The following is a 22,367-nucleotide window of genomic DNA, read 5'->3' on the forward strand; positions in this document are numbered from 1 at the left end:
TTTGCCCTTATGTTTTTTTTCTTCATTTTACATATGTTATATGTCTGTTTTAGATTTGTAATTGTCATTGTTAATTCTCCTTCTTACTGGTTCTTCATCGGAGGTGTGATTTACGCTGTATTTATGTGGTTTGATGTTGTTGTTGTTTATGAGTTTGTCATCTTTCTTGTTGTGTTTAATAAAGTTTATTTAAAAAAAAATACAATTAAAAAAAGTTGGGGCTTTTATTTTGAAGGTCACGTGTCATTTGCAGGAAGTCATCAGCTTGGCTTTGACAACACTGCTCCCTCTTGGTGTGGAGTCGAACCACCGAGTGTATTAGTTTGAGAGAGAGAGAGAGAGAGAGAGAGATCAGCTGACTCCGGGCGTGGTCACGTGATTTCTGGTCGTAATAAATGAGCGCAGAGCCCGAACGAACAACACGTCCACTCCACTTCAACAATGGCTGTGTTGGGGTCAGTGTTCCGGCTGCTCTTCGCACTCACCGTCGTCTTCAACAAAGGTATGAACAACACACGAATAAGTTACTTCGTTATTAAAGTGTGACAAAAAGGTAACGTTTCTTTTTATTCTGTATTCGTGTTGATGCGGAACTCACTCACTAACTAACTAACTAACTAGCTATAGCGCACTAACTAGCTAGCTAACTCACTTACTAGCTAACCCACTTGCTAGCTTAATGCACATGTATTTAGATCAGAGCTGAGATCTGTAGAGGAGGTGAAAGAGGAAGATGTAGTTTCAGCTTCACATACACAAGTGTTTGGCATCTATGACGTCACTGTGGAGAGAAGAACCCGTGATTGACAGCTTTCTGATGAGCCAGCACTTCCACTGATGATGATGATGAGGAAGATTACATGACCATCACCACTCTGTCATCCTCAGACCTAAACTCTACTGTGTTAACATGCACACCAGTAATCTGAATATATAATCATATTAATATAGTCATTTGACCTTTTTATTCTGAAAAATACTTTCAGATTGGGACATTTACATAGAGGCAGACTGATAAATCATCAAGTCAAGAGGATTTTTGCCACTTTTAGTCATCACTTAAGGAAATGTGATTTAATGCTGCTTAAGTCACTAAAACCAGACCTTTTGATTACATGTTTCTTGGATTCATTATAAACTTAAACTTATTTACACTCTAATATATATACGTGCAACATAGTGCAGACAAAAATGCAGAAGTTGTGGTTAACAAATGTTAGATTCCTCTATTGTGTGTACAAAAGAAAAACCGTTCAACATCTTTACCAAAAAAAACCCATGCAATTAAATCAGATATACATTTATATAACATCAACATTCAGTAAATGGTTTAGTCCACCGATGGATCTTTGCATCAGGTTTGGCAGGAAATCTTTAAAAGTGTAGTTTCTGCTTTATAGCCGACCTTTCTTTATTATCTGGAGTTTAAACAGCGTTTTATTCTTTAGTCTACATAAGATAATCCTTTATTAGTAGCACAGAGAGTTTGCAATTGCAGTTGCATAATGTCACTAAGATTGGAGCATTCCACATATTTTTAGCTGTTTTATTCTGCGGTGTGTTTCTTTGGCAGTTTCTTGTAACAATTCAGCCACTTGAATTGCGACCGTGTGACTTTTACGTTAATCTTTGAGCTGCAGATTGAATCTTTTATTTTGCTAAACTGAAGGATCTTTGCAACTCGATCTGCTGTGGTGAGACTGAAAACTCTCCAGTTTGCGTCTCCTGTTTTCCGATACTGACACGTGATATTGGTTTGTTCCGTTCAGTGTTAGGACTGGTTATTTAAGGACTGATGTCTTTTCTTGTTTTTGTCAGGGCTCCTCATTCCTGTGACGGGCAAAGAAGCCTGGAACTATGTGGAGGTGAGAGACGGCGCTCACATGTTCTGGTGGCTTTACTACGCTGACAGTCCGTCTGCTGGATTCATGGACCTGCCTCTGGTCATGTGGCTGCAGGTAAGACACCAGGACGTCCACACGCTGTCTGAATTATGTAATCCCTCGGAATATTCTTGTTTCTTTGTTGTTTTAAAAGCAGCTCTTATTGTTCCCGCTCAAACAAAAACAACCACAGCTTCTGTATAATGAAGCCAGTCAGACATAATCGGTGTTTGACACATTTAATCATCAATCTATCACTTAGTGATTTGTGGATTATTTCCTCAATTAATCGAGTAATTGTTTGGTCCAGAAAATGCAGAAAGATGTTGATCAATGTTTTTCAGACCTGGAAAAGATTCTCAAAATGATTCAGTTTGACTCATTTTGTTATGTGCAGAAAATATCCATATTTTATGACGCTAATAATCAGAAAACCTGTTTTTAATTTGATTAAAAACACTCCAGTAATTGATTATCTAAATAGTTGACGATTAATTTAGTAATCTATTAAGAATCAATGGAAGCCAGTGTTGTAAACTGACCGTTCTAATTTAAATCCGTTTGTCAGAGCTCTGAGTTGATCAAAACGAACATTTATTTTTCTAATCCTGTAAATAAAGATGGGAAAACAATTGAATGTAGATCAGGTTTTTTTGTTTTGTTTTGTTTTTTTGGAAACTAAATGACTAACTGCGATGCTGCCGCCTCTTTATTTTAAACTCGGGAATAGGAAGTTAAGTCATGGAGTGATTGAGCGTCATCGCTTCAAAAATACTGAACCTGACTCAGCTCAGTAAATCATTAAAAGAAACCTTTATACTTCCACATTGTTAAGTTTGGCCACTGGAGCACAAACAATCATTTTAGTTTCAAAAAATAATATTTAAATAAATAAATAAAAATCTGCTTTGTTGTCCGTGTGTCGTCAGGGTGGACCCGGTGGATCAGGAAGTGGCTTTGGTAACTTTGAGGAGATTGGACCTTTGAACCGGGACCTGGAGCCCAGAAAGACCAGCTGGGTAAGAGGATTACATTTTAGAGCTTTCTGGTAGTTGAAGCAGATTCTGTGTTTTTGAAATTCAATTGAAAAATAATGTATTGCATTAATAAAATACCTCAAAACAACTTGACTAATTCCAAGTATTGGATCGCGACTGCTCACCATTAGCAATTCATTCTGCTACTAATGCTGTCTCTGGACTACACTTCCCATGATTCCACACTGTAAAGAAATACTCTCTTTAATTTTTATGGGTAACTGACAAAGTGACAGTTAACATGCAGGTTATAAAGTGTGTGTGCTCTCTCTCTCTTTCTCTCTCTCTCTGTCTCTGTCTCTCTCTCAGGTGCAGGCAGCCAGTGTGTTATTCGTCGATAACCCGGTCGGCACCGGCTTCAGCTACACTGACAGACCTGACGCCTATGCCACTGATGTGGCCATGGTCTCTTCAGACATGCTGGTGCTGCTCAGGAACTTCTTCTCGGAGAAGCCCGAGTTCCAGGTAAGACGACGAGACGAGCGGTATAGACTTTAAAGGCTTCAATCACAGTCACAGCTCCTTTTCTTTTTTTGTGTGTAATCCGCTGCAGAGCATCCCATTCTACATCTTCTCTGAGTCGTACGGAGGGAAGATGGCAGCTGCTATCTCACAGGAGCTCACCAAGGTGAGACACACTTCTCTGCACTCTGTGTCCTCGTTAGGTGGATAATGGATATTTACAAAACAAAAATATTTTAAATGTTTGCTTGGAAGTCAGGTTTTAAGGCGTAGAGGTACTGGAACCTGGCTGCAAACTTGTCACTTTGAATTAATTAATTAATTAATTAATTAATTGACCAATTAGATAGTTAATTATTGACCAATTAATTAATCACTTAATTAATTATGATAATAAATAATGAATGTATGACTTTGAATGAATTAAATAATGAATGAATTAAATAAGTAAAATGTCCTTTTCATTTGATCATTATGGGCTATATGGACCATCTGCACGGCAGCCATTTTGAAATGGAACTTCATTCATTTGATTATTGACACGTCGCCAATCGACATGGCTGCTGTGAATGCACAGTCATTATTTAAAGTCCTGAGTCTGACATAGAGATTTTAATTGTCCTGCTGAAGCGAATGTAAAGGTTTTGATCTCTAGCGCCACCTTTCCTGCAGAGATACATACAACATACACATCTGTGTTAATTCTCGTGTCTGTGCAGGCCATCGCAGAAGGAACGGTGAAGTGCAACTTTGCTGGCGTGGCACTTGGAGACTCGTGGATTTCACCACTGGGTCAGTATCATCCAGTCTGTATATATTTGTACATTTAAATCAGGGTCAAAAAGATAAAAAATGCAGCATTAGGACGAGAGCCAATGACCTCATTCTTACCTTTTAAAAGCCAGGAGTGACCACGACGGTGAGCTTAGGTCTTCCCTCAGTCACGGTTGTCTCCATTTTGACATTCAGACCATCTATAAAAATGTGGGGAAAAGAACAGTTAAAGGAAATGACAAAATAAACCTCTTATCAAAATATTGGACACCTTTAAAGTACTTTAATGTAACGTAAACTTTGTGCTTCATCCACAGACTCTGTCATGACGTGGGGGCCGTACCTCTACACCACTGTGAGTAACAAGCTTACTTTGTAGAGTTTGTTTCTTAGTAATGGTTTGGTCTGAACCGTGTCGCGTCTGCTGTTCACAGTCTCTGCTGGACGATTATGGTCTGGCGGACGTCGGCAGCGCAGCAGAGGACGTGAAGCGAGCGGTGGAGCAGCAGCAGTTTGAGAAGGCCACGGAGCTGTGGTCAGTGGTCGAGACGGTGGTGGAGCAGGTCGGTACATCAGTACATACAAGTGTGTGTGTATATATATGTAAATGTACATATGAATTCTATTCTATACTTTAAAATTCAGGGTCATTTTTCAGTGCAACTATATCAATTAAATGGTATTTAATGGAGTATTTTCTGTGGTCACGTTAATTTATTTGATTATTTATACTGAGTTGAACTGAGTTAAAGCTTGTGTGCACACAACATTGAATTGGTCAAATTGTTGGAACTATAATAATATTATAGCGATGCACTGTTGCAATAAAATGCACAGAAAATTAAAAGCGGGTATGACATTTTTGAGATGAATAATTATAATTTGTCATATTATAATAAGGGCACCTTTCTAAACACTCAAGGTCACCTAACGACAAAATCAACAGTAAAACACTCAGTCCATCATAAAAGCATATAATAAAACCTGATAATACTAATAATACAACATCAAAATACTACTAATAATAAAAATGAGACACTAACTTGAGTCGTCGCACGCACCAGTTTGTAACGACATAGCCGTGTTCATGTGGTTTAATGGCTTCTGTTGTTGTTGTTGTTGTTGTCGTCAGAACACCAACGGCGTCAACTTCTACAACATCCTCACCCAGGACCCGGACGAGAGACGTAGCTCTTCTTCAGCAGTGGAGGAGGACTACATCGGTAAGACACGATCACATCATCGCATCCATTTTTTTAACAACATTTATTATGTTTCTGAAAACAAATGAATGTAAACTACACTTCAAAAAACAGGAAATATCTCTTTAACTAGAACTAACAAATAACTGATGGTCCAACTGAAAGCAGTGAACGTAAGAAGGACTTGAAAGTATTTAAAGTCCACACTTATCTGTCGTCTCTTCACCAGCTCTGCAGACGCGTCGTCACATCCGTCCTCTCCACAGCCAATCGCTGAGCGCGCTCATGAACGGACCAATCAGGAAGAAGCTGGGCATCATTCCTCACAACGTCACCTGGGGAGGTAACGTCGGATGATCTTTGACTAACTTCCTGTTGTTAGCATGCCCCGCCCTCCTGTTGTTAGCATGCCCCGCCCTCCTGTTGTTGGCATGCCCCGCCCTCCTCCCTATGTCACCTCATGAATGTGTTGTTTTGGTTTCAATCATCAGGCGTCTGGTTTACTTTTCTGTTTGGTGAGGTAGGACATTACCAGACCAACAGCCACAAGCAGAGAGGACCGCCTCTTTGTGGAGCTCTGGCTTCTGATTGGATGAAGTGTTGCGTGATACTGGAAAAGTTCCCCCTATATTTAGCCCTTTATCCACATGGAAACGGAACTTTTCCTGTACGATTTTCGTCTTTAAAAACTTGTGTTTTTGTGACCGTTCAGACAAGTTTTACTGTTAGAAAAGATGTCCTTTTTGTCCATTGGGGCTTCTGTAGAAACATGGCGTACTCGGTCATAGTGTGACACTCGTTTTCTGCTGATAAATCCTAAAAAAATGACTTACTGGTCCTTGAACACCAGCTAGAAATCCTCCTAGCTGGAGGATTTCACAGCTAGGTCTGTGAAATCCTAGCTTGACGTACTGTAGCTTTAACTGGCATCACTTCCTGTCCAGGTCAGGCAGAAGACGTGTTCAGTAACATGGCTGGAGACTTCATGAGACCAGTGGTGGACATCGTTGACCAGCTGCTGACCGCCGGGGTCAACGTCACCGTCTACAACGGACAGCTGGACCTCATCGTGGACACCATGGGTGAGTTTTTAATCTTCTCGCGTTCAGCTCCAGTGCTGATTTTCCTTTGTGTGGCCTCGGCGTAAAGAGAGAGCTTCTCGTCTCAGGTCAAGAGCTGTGGGTGAAGCGTCTGAAGTGGGAGGGGCTACTTGGATTTAACAAGCTGAGGTGGACCGCCCTGGATGACCCCGCCGCGCCAGGCGTGACCGGAGCTTTCTGCAAGACCTACAAGAACTTCTCCTTCTTTTGGATCCTCAAAGCTGGTCACATGGTAAATGAAAGACCCTCAGTCAGGTCTGATAGTATTGCTTGACAGAACCTACATTATTAAGTATGGTCTTCTCTCTCTCCTGTTTGCACAGATTCCTTCAGACCAGGGACCGATGGCCTTGGAGATGTTGAAGATGATCACGCAGCAGCAGCACCAGGACTGATCCGATCTCCCCTCTCGATGCCAGCTGGAATGGCTCCGACAATCAACCCTGTAATCACAAGACCTCCTTTCTTTGTTTTTCTACTTTGTCACTTTCTAAACCAAAATAAATAAGTGTCCACTCTTACTTGATCAAACAACACGAGACCTGTGAAGATTTGAGCTGCAACGCAAATAAATAAAGACCTTGTTTTTGTAAACTCTGGCCTCTGTCTTCTTCTGCTTAGTGGGCGTACTGGCTTTCAAACTGTGGTGCGTGTACCACTAGTGGTACGTGAGCTTCCTCTGGCGGGGACTGACAAACTGGTAACCCTTATACATGTCCTCTACTTTAAGTATTGAAAGTTGATAAATCAATTTTGGGGGAAATTAAAGCCCAATTTATACTTCTGCGTAAAGTGCTCTGCCGAACAGCCTCTGCGTCGTCTCCGGGTGCACGGAATATTTTTTAAGTGTCCGTCACTCCGTCAAGGGACTACGGAGACGGCAAGAGCTGCGATTGGTCCTCAGGACAGGCTGAGCTAAGCTGCTCTGTGCCGGCTCTCAGTGCGCTCCGGGCGTCCTGACAGAGGCGGAGCTGATCCCCGCCGATAACACCGCTGCCGAACTATAAATACGTCATATCTTAACACACACAGCACATGTTTAGACTCTAAATGGCCAATTTCTCGCCTCAAATTATCTTAAAACTGCGTTCCGTGACACAGAAAAGTGAGAAACGGCCACTTTTTCAACAACAACAGTCTTTCTCTCTCTTTCTTTCTCGGACGCCATTGCTCACTGTAGCCAGAAGCACAACAACCTTGCGCAGCGACCCCTACTGATCGGGCGGGAAATTGCAGCGAGTGTCCGTCACCACGACGCAGAAGTATAAATGCTCGAGGCGTCTCCGTGGTGACGCAGACGGATAACGCATACGCAGTCGGAGAAGTATAATGTGGCCTTAAGGCCTTGCGACGGCGAACGCGCTCCTCTTGGCGTGAAATAATATCCGAAATCGCACGGAGTAAACACCAAAATTGTGAGTACTTGAGTAAGTGTCACTTATTATTGTTCATTATAATAAACCTTGGATTTAGTTTAATTTATTTCCTTCTTTTGTGGTTGTGCTCTGTAGATTTAATTGCAAACTAAAACTGTATTATAAGTCAAATATGTGTTGCTGATAACAGCTTGAAGTGGCGATAAGGATCAGGATTCCTGCATATACCCTGACATCTAATGAATAGAGGAATAAAAGGGTAAATACTACAGACATTAATAAACAAATAAAATAATTTAATAACTAAACATTGATTTATCCTGAGATTACCGTCTGACTGATTAAAGAGAGCAGTAGCGGGTCAGTGACGCGCAGGCTTCCATTGCGCGTCACCGGCGCTTGGAGCAGCTCACCGGAGCGCAACAGATGCTCACATGGTCAGTGTCGGTGTGAGCGCGGGGGAAAACCTGTTCACCACCATGATGATGATGAGTCCCCGGCACTGTGCGCTCAGCTGCCTCCTCCATCTGTCCCTGCTCCCGCTGCAGCCGCCGCTGCCGCCGCTGGGTCCGGGTCGCGTCGCGGTATCCGCGGAGTACTCCTCCAAAGCGGACTCGGACTACGAGTTCGGCGACTACCGGGGCAAGTGGTGCATCGACGACCACGGCTTCGTCTACGGCATCGGTGAGGTGTATTACCCGAGCCCCAGGGGTTGCCCGTGCACGTGCACCGTGGACGGCCCCGTGTGCGTCCGGCCCAAGTGTCCGCGCATCCACGCCCGGTGCACGCGGATCGGATACAGGGCGTGCTGTCCCGTGTGCGAGGCCATGGCCCGGGTCTGTGTCTACAGGGGGAAAACGTACCGACTCCTCGAGGAGTTCAGGGTGAGAGAGAGAGAGAGAGAGAGAGAGATCTGACCTGAGCGCCACTGTCGCATCCACGTGCGTCATTTCAGATTTACGCACATCAGTCATGACTGCGTGATATGATGTTTTGCATACTTTTATGTGTCTGATGACCAAATTTGATCTCATACTATATTCATATAACTTTGGCCTCATATGAATACAGTCTGACATCTAATTTGACAAAGTTTGTGCGCATGTGTCCAAATTAAATGTAATAAATATCTCCAGAAGCTACTTGAAACAAACCAAATTTCAAACCACATACGATTAAAACAACGACGCAACATTGTTGTCAGATTGTTACTAGACATATTCTGTAGTCTGTAAGCTATGGCTGATAGAAAGTTTGGTCTCCATGACAGAATTTTACAATTTTAAAGGTGCCATATGTAAGAATGTGGCCAAAAACACTTACTACATTCAAATTCAAAATAACGAGGTCTTTAGGCGTAACTGGCAACCCGTGGTTGCTCGGCAGCTGAGACTCTACTGACTGCAATGATCAGTAGACGGCGGTAGGTGGCGCCACATGCCAAAACATGATTTCAAAACATTAACATGATTTGCAGTCTGCAAAATATATTTTTTAATGCAAATATTTTGTCTGTACTGTTGTTGTTGGTGAGTTCAGTTTGTTATATGAACATTATTCCTGAGTCTCTGTGACATATTAGGAGGATTTTATGGCCAGTTGATTTAGATTTATTACATAATGCACCTTTAAATTATTCTTATTGCTAAGCAGCAGCTAATGTGTGGAGAAAAAAAACATATCTTTATATATGTAGCTATTTAGTCTATTGTAAACACTGTTAACTAAAATACTCACACTAACACACCTAAGTACAAAAATGTGCTCATTGAAACCCATTCAAATCACTATTTTTGATGCATTGTGACAAAAACTTAGCAATTGAAGGGTTAAAAAGGGCTGCCATGGTCTGATAGTATTGCCTGAAAGAGCCTGTACTCAGATGAAAGATGATATCTAAAGATATGTTCTAAATTTTAAACCACAAAACCACTCAACTGTTTTACTTGTTTAATTCTAGGTCACACTTAGGAGGTTGTTATTGAGAAACTTGGTGTTTTTAGAGTCTCTCTTTGTCACTTTATGGTAATAAGCTGCCCGCTAAATATCAATGAGTTTGACATAGTACAGTCGTACTGTAGGATATAGTTACTGTACCTCACATTCAGTCATAAAATGGGCATAAACAGTGCCGGCCCAAGCCTTTACGGAGCCCTAAAGTTCCTCCCACAGTCCAAAAACATGCAGATTTGGGGATTAGGTGAAATCGGACGCTTTAAATTTGACCATAGGATTGTGAGAGAGGATGGTTGTTTGTCTCTATATGTGACTGGCAACCTGTTCATTGTGTACAGAATCGCACCGGCAACCCTCATGTGGAGGATAACGCGGTAGAAGAGTGATCATTGTGTTATTTACATCAAACCAGTGTCACGCTTTGTTGTTGTTGTTGTTGTTTTTTTACACTTAGAGGGCAGTAAAATCACAAACGTAGCCTATAACAGTGTTTCCAAACCCTGGTCCTCAGGGAACTCTGTCCTGCCATGTTTTACATGTTGCCCTGCTCAAAAAACACCTGATTCAAATAAATGGTCAGCTCATCATCGAGCTCTGCAGAAGCCTGATAACCAACCTCAAATAATTCAATGTTTCAAATAATTTAATGTTTCAACTTTTGCTAAAAAAAAACTTTTGCCCATTAAAATAAATAAATAAATAAATAATTTCAACTTTTGTTAAAAAAAACAATTTTTTGTCAATATCAACCTTTGTCATTTTTTTAAATGTTACATTTCAACTTTTGTCCATATTTTTTTTTCCACAAAATGTCATATTTCAACTTTTGTTCAAATTTTTTTTTTTACAATTTTTTTTAAATTTAATGTTTCAACTTTTGTCCTTTTTTTTTTTTATTTTTTAAATGTAATGTTTCATTTGAATCAGGTGTGTTGGAGCAGGGTTACATCTAAAACATGGCAGGGCAGTGTTCCCTGAGGACCAGGGTTGGGAAACACTGGCCTATAAGGTGAAGCATTAAGTGTGGTCAACTTGATAACAAGTAAACCAAATAACTTCATTATCTAGATATCTAAATATATCTTATTTCTTAAATATGTTTAAATGTTTTTTTTTTTTTGTATAAAAGAAAGTTTAGTATGCACTTATCTAATGCTTTGTGTTTGTGTGTGTTGCAGTTGTCGCGGTGCGAACGTTGTCGCTGCGGCGCAAACCGAGAGGTTTACTGCAGCATTTCCAACTGCCCCGCCCCTCACTGCGTCAACCCCACGTACGAACCCAACCACTGCTGCCCCATCTGTAAGACTGGTGAGTCTGAGTTAGGAGTGTGATCTGTGACACATTCACAGTCCCCAGAGACAGCAGATGATATTTTTGGTCATGGTGTGATGTGATGCAGAGGCTCGGTGTTAACATCATCCTCCTCATCCTCCCCAGCTTCTCTAAAAGGGGAAGTCATGGTCGCGCTTTTTTTGTTGTTGATGTTTCGTCAACGGTTTTTCTCCCACTACAGTCTCAGGGTACATGTTTTTACGATAGTACATATTTTCAACATATTTAACCATCACAGTGATTCCAGAGCTGTTAAATTAGGGTGAAAAATCCCGCATAGTCCTGCTTTAAAAATGGGCCAAATTTAATTTAATTAACCCTTAAACACATTTGTGTGTTTTGGGGTTTTGATTGTATCCTTCCCTTCATCCATACTGTTAGAAATTCCCCCCCAAAAAAGTTGCAAGCATTTTTTTTTATTTTTAGTCCATTGTTAACAACCTTAACTAAAATACTCACACTTACACTCCTGAGTACAAAAATGTGCTGTTTGAAACCCATTCATTTTGATGCGTCGTGACAAAAACTTGACAATTTAAGGGTTAAAAATAAAAAACAATGCATTAATATTTAATTGATGTTGGTTTAAAATATTAAAATAAAAAATGTATACCATTTTTTTTAGCTTCATTTCATGAACACAACACATGGTGCTCGAGGTGTGTTAACGTAACTGCGCCGCACACAGGAAGTGATTTGATTTATGTCAAGACAGACGATGGAGGCAACAGAAACACGGGGCTAGCAAAGCGAGACGACTGCACACAGGTTTAAGTGTGACTGAAAAATCCTGCATAGTCCTGCTTTAACACCTAGACACATTTTTCAGTTTTTGGCCTTTAATTTTGAGCATATTTTATCCTTCTCTTCATGCATATTGTTAAAAATGTATGCAGGTTGTGCATATTTAAGTTTTTTAAATATATATATATATATATATATCTATATAGTTCATTGTAAACAGCGTTGACTAAAATACTCACACTAACACACCTTAGTACAAAAATGTGCTCATTGAAACCCATCAATGAGCACAAATCACTATTTTTGATGCGTCGTGACAGAAATGTAGCAATTTAAGGGTTAAAAATAATTCATGTTTGATATGGAAAGATATCATTTTATATGAATACAAAATATGGTGCTCTAGGTGTGTTAGCGTAACCGCGCCGCCGCACACAGGAAGTGATTTGTTTTATGTCAAGGTGGACGACGGAGGCGACAGCAGCATCGGGCTAGTAAAGCGAGACGAATGCACAGATGAGTGACTGAAAGCTGCCCCCTGTTGTTGCTGTTGCTGTTGCTGTATACACACAAACGCTCCCTCAGTCAGGTCTGGAATAGCCCAATCCCAATTTTCTTTTCCTCTTGACCATGTCTGATAGTATTGCCTGACGGAGCCTGTATTCAGATGACAGATGTAGTAAAGTGAAGCCTAGGAAAGCCACACACACGCACACACACAAACGCAGGCACACACACACTGTGATTGACAGTTGGTGTGTGACATCAGCAGCCTGTTATGTCACATGCTTTTCATGCCACAGGCATTAAAGTCCATTTCTAACATCCGTGGGATTTGCGTGTGTGTGTGTGTGTGTGTGATACAGCAACAGCAGGCACAATAATTAGAGGACAGATGGTTTTGCTCTGATGCGTCATTTCTTTTTCCTGCTTCAACCCAATTTGCTCATGTCAGCTGTGGGTGTTTTTTTGTTTTTTTTTGGGCTCTGGCATCAGATGAACTGCACTTCCTGTCCTCCCCTGCTGTGGCACTGGTAAATGTTTCAGGGGCCGCTGCCAAATAAAGGAACCTCCATCTGTGAATCGTTTGCAGTCATTTCACCGCTTTACTGTACTGACAATTGTAAAATATTCTAAAAAAAAACCCAACCACAAAAAAAGGTCTAATTTTCCCAAAATATCCAGAAACCTGAGACTCTGCTGCTTCATTTTAATAAGATTAGAATATGAGAGAGCATCACTACATATTCTAATGCAGTGTTTCCCAACCCTGGTCCTCAAGGAACTCTGCCCTGCCATGTTTTACATGTTGCCATTCTCAAAAAACACCTGATTCAAATAAATGGTCAGCTCATCATCAAGCTCTGCAGAATCCTGATAACGAACTTCAAATAATTCAATGTTTCAACTTTTGTTAAAAAAAAAAACGTTCGTCAATTTAAAAAAAATAAAATGTTATATTTAAACTTTTGTCAATTTTTTCTAAAATGTAATATTTAAACTTTTGTTAAAAAATTATTTTTTCAAAAATTTAATGTTTCAACTTTTGTTAAAAAAAATTTTTTATTTAATTTTTCAACTTTTGTAAAATAAAAATTTTTTTTTTTGTTAATTAAAAAAAAAAAAATGTTTCAACTTTTGTTAAAAAAATGTATTTAATGTTTCAACTTTTGAAAAAAATTTTTTTTGTCAATTAAAAAATAATTTCTTTTTTATTTTTGTTCTTTTTCTTTTTTTCAAAAATGTAAGTTTTCAACTTTTTTTAAAAAACATTTTCTTTAAGTTAATGTTTCAATTTAGATTTAAAAAAATAATTGTTTTTAAAAATGTTATATTTCTACTTTTGTCAATTTTTTTTAAAAAAATGTTATATTTCAACTTTTGTTAGAATTTTTTTTTTCATAAATGAAATGTTTCAACTTTTGCAAAAAAAATTAATTTTTTATTTAATGTTTCAACTTCTGTCCATTTTTCCCCCCAAAAAATGTAGTTTCATCTGAATCAGGTGTGTTGGAGCAGGGCAGCATCTAAAACATGGCAGGGCAGTTTTCCCTGAGGACCAGGGTTGGGAAACACTGTTCTAATGCATGGATGAAAATGTAAATACATAAATTGCTTCCAAAATGTATGCATTACATATTTTTTTACGATGAAGTGTTTGCTCTAAATAAAACAGACAAGTAAGTAAAAAAGTGCTTTCACACACAATGTTCCGTTAAAACCTCCAGGTCCGAACTGCTTCGCCGGGAGCAGGGTGATCCCAGCAGGGGAGCGCGTGGACATGGACGAGGACACGGTTTGCTACTGCACCTACCGCGACGGGACGTGGCACACTCACCCGCACGCCACCTGCGAGCCGCGGCTGCAGGAGCCCACGCCCGCGTCGACGCCCGACGCTCGCTCTAAGCCGTCCAGAGACGAGGACGTCAGGGCGAGAGCGACCGTTCCCAGACTGGACCTAATACCGTGACGTGGACTCGGAGGGTTTGGGATTAGCGGAGTCTCCGTGTCGCGTTTTGGTGTGTCGCGTGTGTAGGATTTCAACCGAAATTGAATATTTATAATGATGTTTTCCTTGATTTGTTGAGATAAATATTAAATAAATATTGAATTTGAAATATTTGTACTTCAGTGTTCGTGCGGTAGCGCAGATTGGACAAATCAAAACACTAGCTCTTGGTTGGCAGCGACACCGGAGTCCAGTTTACCAGTTAGCTCTGTTAGCTGCATTAGCTCCTTTTAGCGCAGTTAGCGCACCTTCCATTCGAACTGCAGTGGTCTGTTTATTAAACGAAAAAAGAGCAGTGCTACAAATAACCAGCGTACCTGTGTACTGCGTATGTGTGCGTCTGTTTTTAAACTTTAGCGTTACTTTAGCGACTTATTTTAACAACCGGGGAGTCACGTAACCATGACGTCACACGCGTCTTTTTCCAGTCAGTCGTCATGGAAACACGTCATGCGTTAACGTTGACGCCGTTAACGTTAACGCGCCCAGCACTTGTTTTTATTCAGTTGGCTACAATGTGAGCGTTCACCTGTAGATGGCTCTAAATCCCACACACTGGTCCTTTAAACGTATAATCGAGGTTTTACTTTGCAGTTGCACTAAGTATTAACACGTGTCTGTGTCTACTTTGCTGAGTGTGCCCCTCAGACTGATCTAAGTGGAAACTGAACTTTGTATAAACTCATCGACAGACTCGACTGCACCAAAGTCCATAGAGAAAATCATCACTTTTATCGTGCGATGACACAGAAGCAGCTGGTGTGACTGTCACTGAAGCCTCTTTTGGTAAAGTTTGTCACGCAGATATTTTTCTATGGACTTTGGTGTGAAGACACAACAGCAGCAACAGGAAACAGCTGCTTCATCACGTGTGCACAATTCTACTTTCACTGTCTGTTATAAATTAACCACATCTGTCCACATTAAAGATGGGAATGTCTCCACTTTGTTCAATAATAATATCATTTTTACTTGTATATACATGTATATATAGATATAGTATGTGTTTGAATGTTTTACCCTCAAATATGTATTGTTTTTTGCCCAACTTTTACTCAGGAAGAAAGCTCACTCTCTATCAGATTTTTAACTTGATAAATATTGTTATTTTAGTGACATTAAAACAATCCTTTAACTTGGTAATGACATTTAATGTATTTCAAATATATATCAGAGCCAAGATTATTGTAATACACTATCAAGACTTTGCATGAAATATTGTTCAAAACAGAAATTGTTCTGCTCATCGTCCGACAGCAAAATAAACTATATCTGTCACTTTGAAGACCTTAAAATGTCTCTTTATAAACTTTCTACCAAAATGTTCCTAATTGACAAGTGATTGAAAAGATGTGTGAAGTGAAATATAGATACTGTAGGGTATTAGTGTTTATTTCCAGTCAACCTCAGGTTTAAATGTGTGAAGAGGTGTAAACAGGTGATGAAGAGGGAGGAAGAGTGTTGGATGCAGGTGGTGGCCTGATTTCTCTTCCATGACCCTGCTGCTTTTCCATCTGTAACGTCCCACTACAACACACACAGAAAAACTGCTGACTCATGGGGATGACGTGCAAGAATTGGCCTCAGCGTTTGGTGATGTCAGAGCAAATTGTGATTCAACACTGAAATAAATCATCTCCAATTATTCTATTGTTTTGTAACATACACTCATAATAATACCACATGCTTAGGTCAAATACACGTTACTTTAACGATGAGTTATTAGAATAAACAAAATGGGTCACTCAATTTTCTTCAATTTCTTTAGACGATTGTGTTAAAATAAAGTTTTTCCAGTGAATAATAAAGATTCATATTGTTTGAAACATGCAAAGTGAGAACCAGTGTAAAATACAGATATTTAGGGCAATATTTGTCTTGTTTTGTCACATCTTGCACATGATGATGTAGCACTAATGCGGAAAATATGTACAAGGCAAACCTCTAATTTTGTCTTTATATAAAAAAAGCACAATCATATGCCAAGAACAGTAATTTGTCTCAAAATTCAAATGTCTACCATTGGCCAAAACTTGACCTCCAGATAATATAAAAAAATCCTCATATACTGGGAGTTAGTGTAAGTACAGCTGATCATATATCACTATGTTACAAAAATGACCATTCAGACATGTGGCTTTGTTTAAAAAAAGTTTATTGAAAATACAATACAGACAGGGTCCAGCTCAGGAAATGCTGCCTGTTGGAGGCGATCCTGGGTCAAAGGTCAGGGCATTCTTTGGCCACTGGACCGGTGATGACTGAACCTGCAGACACAGAAAGGGACGGTTATTTGCTACGAAAGCTAAAATAACTCATCACCTAAAAACAATTTCCAAGACTTGTGTTGAATGAGAAATGATGCATTTGTCTCATCCCTGATTGAGATCAGTCAGCCACTGTGTCGCTGCCGTCTCACCCACAGTGATGAGCTCAATATTCCCTTCATCGACAACTCACCGAGCCACTGAGCAGACAAAGCAAGTGCTTTTTTGAAGGGTTAATGTGCGACTAAACGTGTTAAAGCCACAGTTATGCCTACGCACATGTGATGTAGCTCTAATGAGCAACACAGGTAAGTATGAACAAAAGAAAACTTTGATTTAATTACTCAGACGACAGCACAATTGTGGTTTAAGAATTCTACAACGCCAAAGCTGAAACAATTACTCGAATAGATTGCCAACTTACTTTGAAAATCGATTAATCAATGTTGATAAGGAATTAAAGCAATTTCTGACTTTTTTCATTTGTCAAACGTGAATGTTTACTGGTTTCGTTGCTCCAAATAACAAAGAAATCATTCAAACGGAATATTTTATGTTTTATGGACAAGAGAGAACAGCGCCACCATAGTTAGCTCAAGCTAGCAGCCACGTTGCGTGTTGTACTACTCGACTCTACGTATAATATTTATACTTTAAAAAAAAATGTTTAATAAGCCAAACAATCGCATGTAGAATGAACAGATTGAACTATATTATACTATTCGTCTTTTAGCTCATGCTTCATTCATCCACGGCGCAGCCAGCGAAACGTGGCTTCTGCTAGCTAGCTAGCTAGCAAAAATAATTCGTACTCCCGCTTTAAAAAGTCACTAAAATAATAAAACAACAGGTTTAACATATTTATTCCGCTTTCACAAACAATCACTATTACAAACAAGTGGTGTAGCATAAATACGGTAGATGAAAGTGGATTTTAGGAGGCGATATTCATACCTGTTCGCTGCAGCGTGGAAAGACGAAGAAGAGCGAGAGAAGGGATTCGCGGGATATATATAGTTGAACCAATCTACATCCGGGTCACGACGTGAGACGTTCAAGGAACGACAAGGAAGTAATAAGGCAAACTTTTTCTTTCGCTCTGGAAATTCGCCTGAGTGTTATATTAATATTAACCCTCGTGTACCTCGCTCCCACTGTAAATCATAAACGTTCATGTAAATTAACTGTAATACTTTATTTGGATTGGTAAGCATGGTAGCATCTTAACACAGTAACATACGTCACTGACAACCATCAAGACATATTTTGTTTTTGGTATTTGTGTGTGTTGAATGTGTCACTCCATATCTGGTTTCAACATTAAATATGTTGAAAATAAAAAATCAGTAGGTCCTTAATATACACAACTTTCAGTATTTTTGTTTTCTTCCTCTTTAATGCTTTTGTCTCAATGTTGTTCTTTCATATTATAACTGATATATTCATTCAATCAATGTGCAACTTTATTTATTTTTTATGTTAAAACCTAACGTGTTGCATTCAGGGTATGCTGGGAATGTACAGTAGTTATCAGATTTGCAATCTCAGGTCTTAAAGCATGACATTTTCAATTCAAGGAAAATTAAACTAAAGCAACCACAGAAATTAGACATTGAAGTTTGAGTTTTTTATTTCTTATTAATAACCACTTTCCAAACCTAAAACAGGTTCTGCACACCCACTAGTGGAGGGACAGGTGAAGTGCATGAACACACAATTATTCATGTATTTATATTGAACACTTAACAGTTTGCTTTGCTGATCTTTTCAACCTCATTCCTCTGCAAGTCAAAGTAAACACCACAAGTCATGAAGCTGGTAAAATGGTAAGCTATGCTTATTTATGACCATTCGTAGCCATGAATTAAACAGCATTTCAACTACAAAAATATTTGCCTTGGACTGCTGTAGTTTATACACAAGAGTAAATGTAGCTGAGCAGAGGCAACCAAATATAATCCATTTAAGATCAAAAGAACCCAGCAGCACTTTCACCAACACAATTTTTCTGTTCAACAATGTGTTTACATGGGCCAAAACTCCACCTCCAAAAATATCAAAAACCTTGTATACTGAGAGTTAGAGCTGCTCATATATCACAATATCATCATGTTACATAAATGACCACTAAGACAACATGGTTTTGTTTAACAACAGTTTATTGAAAATGCGGTACAGGGTCCAGCTCAGGCAATGCTGCCAGCGTTGGAGGCGATCCTGGGCCAAAGGTCAGCGCACTCTTTGGCCACTGGACCCGTGATGGCTGAACCTGCAGACACAGAAAGGGACGGTTATTTCAGTCCTGATGCTACAAAAGCTGATTTAGCTCTTCACCTGAAAAACAATTTCCAAGACTTGTGTTGAATGAGAAATGATGCATTTGTCTCATCCCTGATTGAGATCAGTCAGCCACTGTGTCGCTGCCGTCTCACCCACAGTGATGAGCTCAATATTCCCTTCATCGACAACTCACCGAGCCACCAAGCAGACAAAGCAAGTGCTTTTTTGAAGGGTTAAGGTGTACAACAAAAAGTTTAATTTCTCAGACAAGAGCACAAGTGTGGTTTAAGAATTCTACACATTTGTGTGGGGTGTGATCCTTCATGTGAAAGGTAAGGAGAGGGTATGCACTGCATGTATCAGTTAAGAGCATATAACCAAGTTAAAGAGGTAGAAACAAGCTTTATACATTTAAACAAAACATCGAATTTCCCTCGGTATGAGGCCATCACAGACTTAAAAACCTGAAACTCACCTTTCATTTCTCCTTTGTTGTTTACTATGACCCCCGCATTATCTTCAAAGTAGAGAAACACGCCATCTTTTCGCCGATACGACTTCCGCTGCCGTATCACCACCGCAGGATGCACTGTGGAGAGGAGACGTGCGTTTAGTACATAACACCCACTTGTCATATATATTGATATGGGTGACATTACAGAGATAGTCATGGTATTGGCAGTTATTACAAACTGTCAGTTTATCCCACAAAGTTGAACTAAATGTATTAAGATGGCACATGTATGAGAAATTAAATGTTCCATCTAATAAACCCCAAACCCAGTGACCTGCAGACTCTCACCCTTTTTTCTGAGTTCTGGTTTGCCTTTCTTGACTGTGGCCATCACCATGTCACCCACTCCAGCAGCGGGCAGACGGTTCAGACGTCCCTTGATGCCCTTCACGGAGATGATGTACAGGTTCTTGGCACCTGAGGAGGGAAAGCATCCACATGTGAGGAAAGGCTGACATGGGACATGAGATGACAAACCTGGTGCAAAACTGTGGTTATGTTTTAACATTGAAGCAGAGTTGCTACAGAACATTTGACATTTGTCTCATCCCTGATTGAGATCGGTCAGCCACTGTGTCGCTGCCGTCTCACCCACAGTGATGAGCTCAATATTCCCTTCATCGACAACTCACCGAGCCACTGAGCAGACAAAGCAAGTGCTTTTTAAAAGGGGGGAAACAACCGAGACCTTATCAATGTCAAGTGTGGCAGCACAAATCATAATCAACATAAAGTCAATAGTTTAACCAATAAAAGCAGATCACTTGTCGGTTTATTGTACATACATATTTGTATGTCCCATGAAACACGACTTAGAAAATTACATGAATAAATCATTCACATGATCTCAAGAGCACACAAAAAGCTTACAAAACTTGAGGAACTGATCAAGTAGACAAGTAGAATATGCGGGTGAAAATACATTACATACATTACATTTTTTGGCACAATAATCCTGTAGCTGTGTCATCAGCCAAGGCTCAGAGTGAAACGGTTTCAATCAACTGGAGGTCAAAACTGGCTTGATACAACACCATTACAAACATTAAATGACAGGTTCAAAACTCTTATGACTCTTCCGATGCCCTATATATAAAAACAAATAATTGAAGATAACCGAGACTAAAGAAAAGGCCCAGGATTTCAAAATATTAGGTGTATGATTGTTAACAGAAGGTGAACAAACCGAGGTCATTGAAACACCTTGTGTATTTACCCCCAAAGAATAAGAAATAAGTGACTAACCAGCTTTCTCTGTACTGACAGTGGTTGACACTTGAACACAAGCATCTATAGATGTTTTTACTTTGACAGTAGGACGCAAAGTTTTTGACACAAACGTTTTTTGTTCAAGTTTGAGTAAGTAAACATGACAATCTCCCTCCTTGAGTCTAAGGTTTCACAAGCATTCAAGAGTTCCACAGAAGTATATTTACAAATCCCTAGAACTTTCTCAGCATGCAGACACAGAGGATAACTCAGTAGTTTAAGTAAAAACATTAACGTAAGTAAATAAGCAGGGACGTACCTGTGTTGTCAGCGCAGTTGATGACCGCTCCCACTGGGAGACCCAGTGAGATGCGGAACTTGGCTCCGGACGAACCACCACGTCCTGAGGGAAGAGACACAAGACATCAGATGTGTCCACATGTGATGCTAGGACCAACAGATCGGGACATGCGCGTTTCATGACGAGAAGGTGCATCTTATTGACTACGAACACGTTTGACAATCAAAACAATAGTAAAGCTAAATCTATACTTTAGTGAAACTTTCACATTGAGACATTGTCGTTTAACAGAAACAATAACGTTTCCAATAACAACTCAGAACCGTGTTAATGAAATTGCCAACACAACCATAGTCTTTTTTCAACCACAACATAATACAGCTATATAAAGCAGTATTAGCTATTTAAATATGCGTCTGTGAGACTTTACCTCCATTTCAAGCCAACCACAGAAACACACAGCTACTAGCTAGCTCGAGCTAACAGCCCGGCATACGTTGCGTGTTGTACTACTCGACTGTACGCATGATTTTTATCCGTTAACGATGTCCCAAACTGTTTAATAAACAAAACAAGCGCGTGTGGCATCAACAGACTACACTTTATTCTAATATTCGTCCTTTAGCTCATACTTCACGTCTCCACGGCGCCGCCAGCGAAACATGGCTTCCGCCAGCTAGCAGCCTAGCATAAAACGCCATCGTCAATAATCCGTACTCGGTTTTATAAAATCACTCAAATAATCCAACAGGTGTAACGTATTTATCCCGCTTTCGCGCACAATCAATGTTATAAGAAGTGGTGTAGCATAAAAACGGCGGATGAAAGTGGATTTTAGGAGGTGGTGTTCATACCTCTCTTAGACATGGCCGCAGAGGGGAAAGAGGAAGAAGAGAGAGAGGAATTGTGGGATATAGAGTTGAGCCCAATCTACATCCGGGTCACGGCGCGAGGGCGTGAGGCGTTCAAGGAACGTCTAAGATTTATCAGTAAACACGGCAAAACTTTTTTGTAATGTTTTGAGGACATCGCTATTAGGAATTCGCCGGAATTATATGTGTCACATTAACCCTCATGTTTTTACAAGTGCAAAAATGTACACTCACTAAAACTGCTATTAAACATCATGTGAATTAACCGTAGTACTTTAATTTGATCGGATTGTTATGTGATGTAATGATTGTGGTTATTTAGTATTTTACTTCCTCTCCACACTATCAGTGGCAAAATGTCACACTGTACAAACTGCAATTAAATAAATTGTTATTTTTCAACACTAAATGTGTTGATTTAAAACAAATAAATAAATAAAAACAGTCTTAATATATAACTCTCAGTATTTTCTTGCGTTTTCTTCCTCTTTAATGCGTTACTGTCAATATTTTTTATTTTATATTATACATGATACATACTCTGATTGG

General features: G+C 39.7%; 3 protein-coding genes across 3 annotated transcripts; 2 read left to right on the forward strand and 1 right to left on the reverse strand.

The window, feature by feature from the left end:
* Positions 1 to 384: 384 nt before the first annotated feature.
* scpep1 (serine carboxypeptidase 1) lies at positions 385 to 7,013 on the forward strand. Its single transcript, XM_083896589.1, has 13 exons — positions 385 to 502; positions 1,819 to 1,958; positions 2,813 to 2,902; positions 3,230 to 3,385; positions 3,474 to 3,548; positions 4,102 to 4,174; positions 4,474 to 4,511; positions 4,591 to 4,719; positions 5,289 to 5,379; positions 5,588 to 5,701; positions 6,303 to 6,440; positions 6,527 to 6,690; positions 6,782 to 7,013. The coding sequence occupies exons 1-13, from the start codon at positions 442 to 444 to the stop codon at positions 6,851 to 6,853; spliced, it is 1,341 nt and encodes a 446-aa protein (XP_083752715.1). The 5' UTR covers positions 385 to 441; the 3' UTR covers positions 6,854 to 7,013.
* Positions 7,014 to 8,268: 1,255 nt separating this feature from the next.
* Positions 8,269 to 14,336, forward strand: LOC310933082 (von Willebrand factor C domain-containing protein 2-like; the record flags this gene model as incomplete). Its single annotated transcript, XM_083896504.1, has 3 exons — positions 8,269 to 8,718; positions 10,969 to 11,098; positions 14,095 to 14,336. 3 exons carry the CDS (start codon positions 8,269 to 8,271, stop codon positions 14,334 to 14,336), a joined length of 822 nt encoding a protein of 273 aa, XP_083752630.1.
* Positions 14,337 to 18,783: 4,447 nt separating this feature from the next.
* Positions 18,784 to 21,868, reverse strand: rpl23 (ribosomal protein L23). Its single transcript, XM_083896616.1, has 5 exons — positions 21,801 to 21,868; positions 20,965 to 21,048; positions 19,725 to 19,853; positions 19,398 to 19,511; positions 18,784 to 18,911 (listed from the first exon to the last, which is right to left on the reverse strand). The coding sequence occupies exons 1-5, from the start codon at positions 21,811 to 21,813 to the stop codon at positions 18,829 to 18,831; spliced, it is 423 nt and encodes a 140-aa protein (XP_083752742.1). The 5' UTR covers positions 21,814 to 21,868; the 3' UTR covers positions 18,784 to 18,828.
* Positions 21,869 to 22,367: the final 499 nt, after the last annotated feature.

This window comes from Microchirus variegatus (assembly GCF_963457635.1).
Source record: "Microchirus variegatus genome assembly, chromosome: 10".
NCBI lineage: Eukaryota > Metazoa > Chordata > Actinopteri > Pleuronectiformes > Soleidae > Microchirus > Microchirus variegatus.

Bases quoted from the DNA above. Each gene is read 5' to 3' on its own strand.
- scpep1 (XM_083896589.1), top strand. From the start codon at position 442: ATGGCTGTGTTGGGGTCAGTGTTCCGGCTGCTCTTCGCACTCACCGTC. The intron at 3,386-3,473 runs GTAAGACGACGA...AATCCGCTGCAG, and splicing joins CGGAGAAGCCCGAGTTCCAG to AGCATCCCATTCTACATCTT. The intron at 5,702-6,302 runs GTAACGTCGGAT...CTTCCTGTCCAG, and splicing joins TCACAACGTCACCTGGGGAG to GTCAGGCAGAAGACGTGTTC.
- rpl23 (XM_083896616.1), bottom strand. The intron at 19,512-19,724 runs GTGAGAGTCTGC...TCCTCTCCACAG, and splicing joins ACCAGAACTCAGAAAAAAGG to TGCATCCTGCGGTGGTGATA. The intron at 18,912-19,397 runs GTGAGTTTCAGG...CTGTGTCTGCAG, and splicing joins CAACAAAGGAGAAATGAAAG to GTTCAGCCATCACGGGTCCA.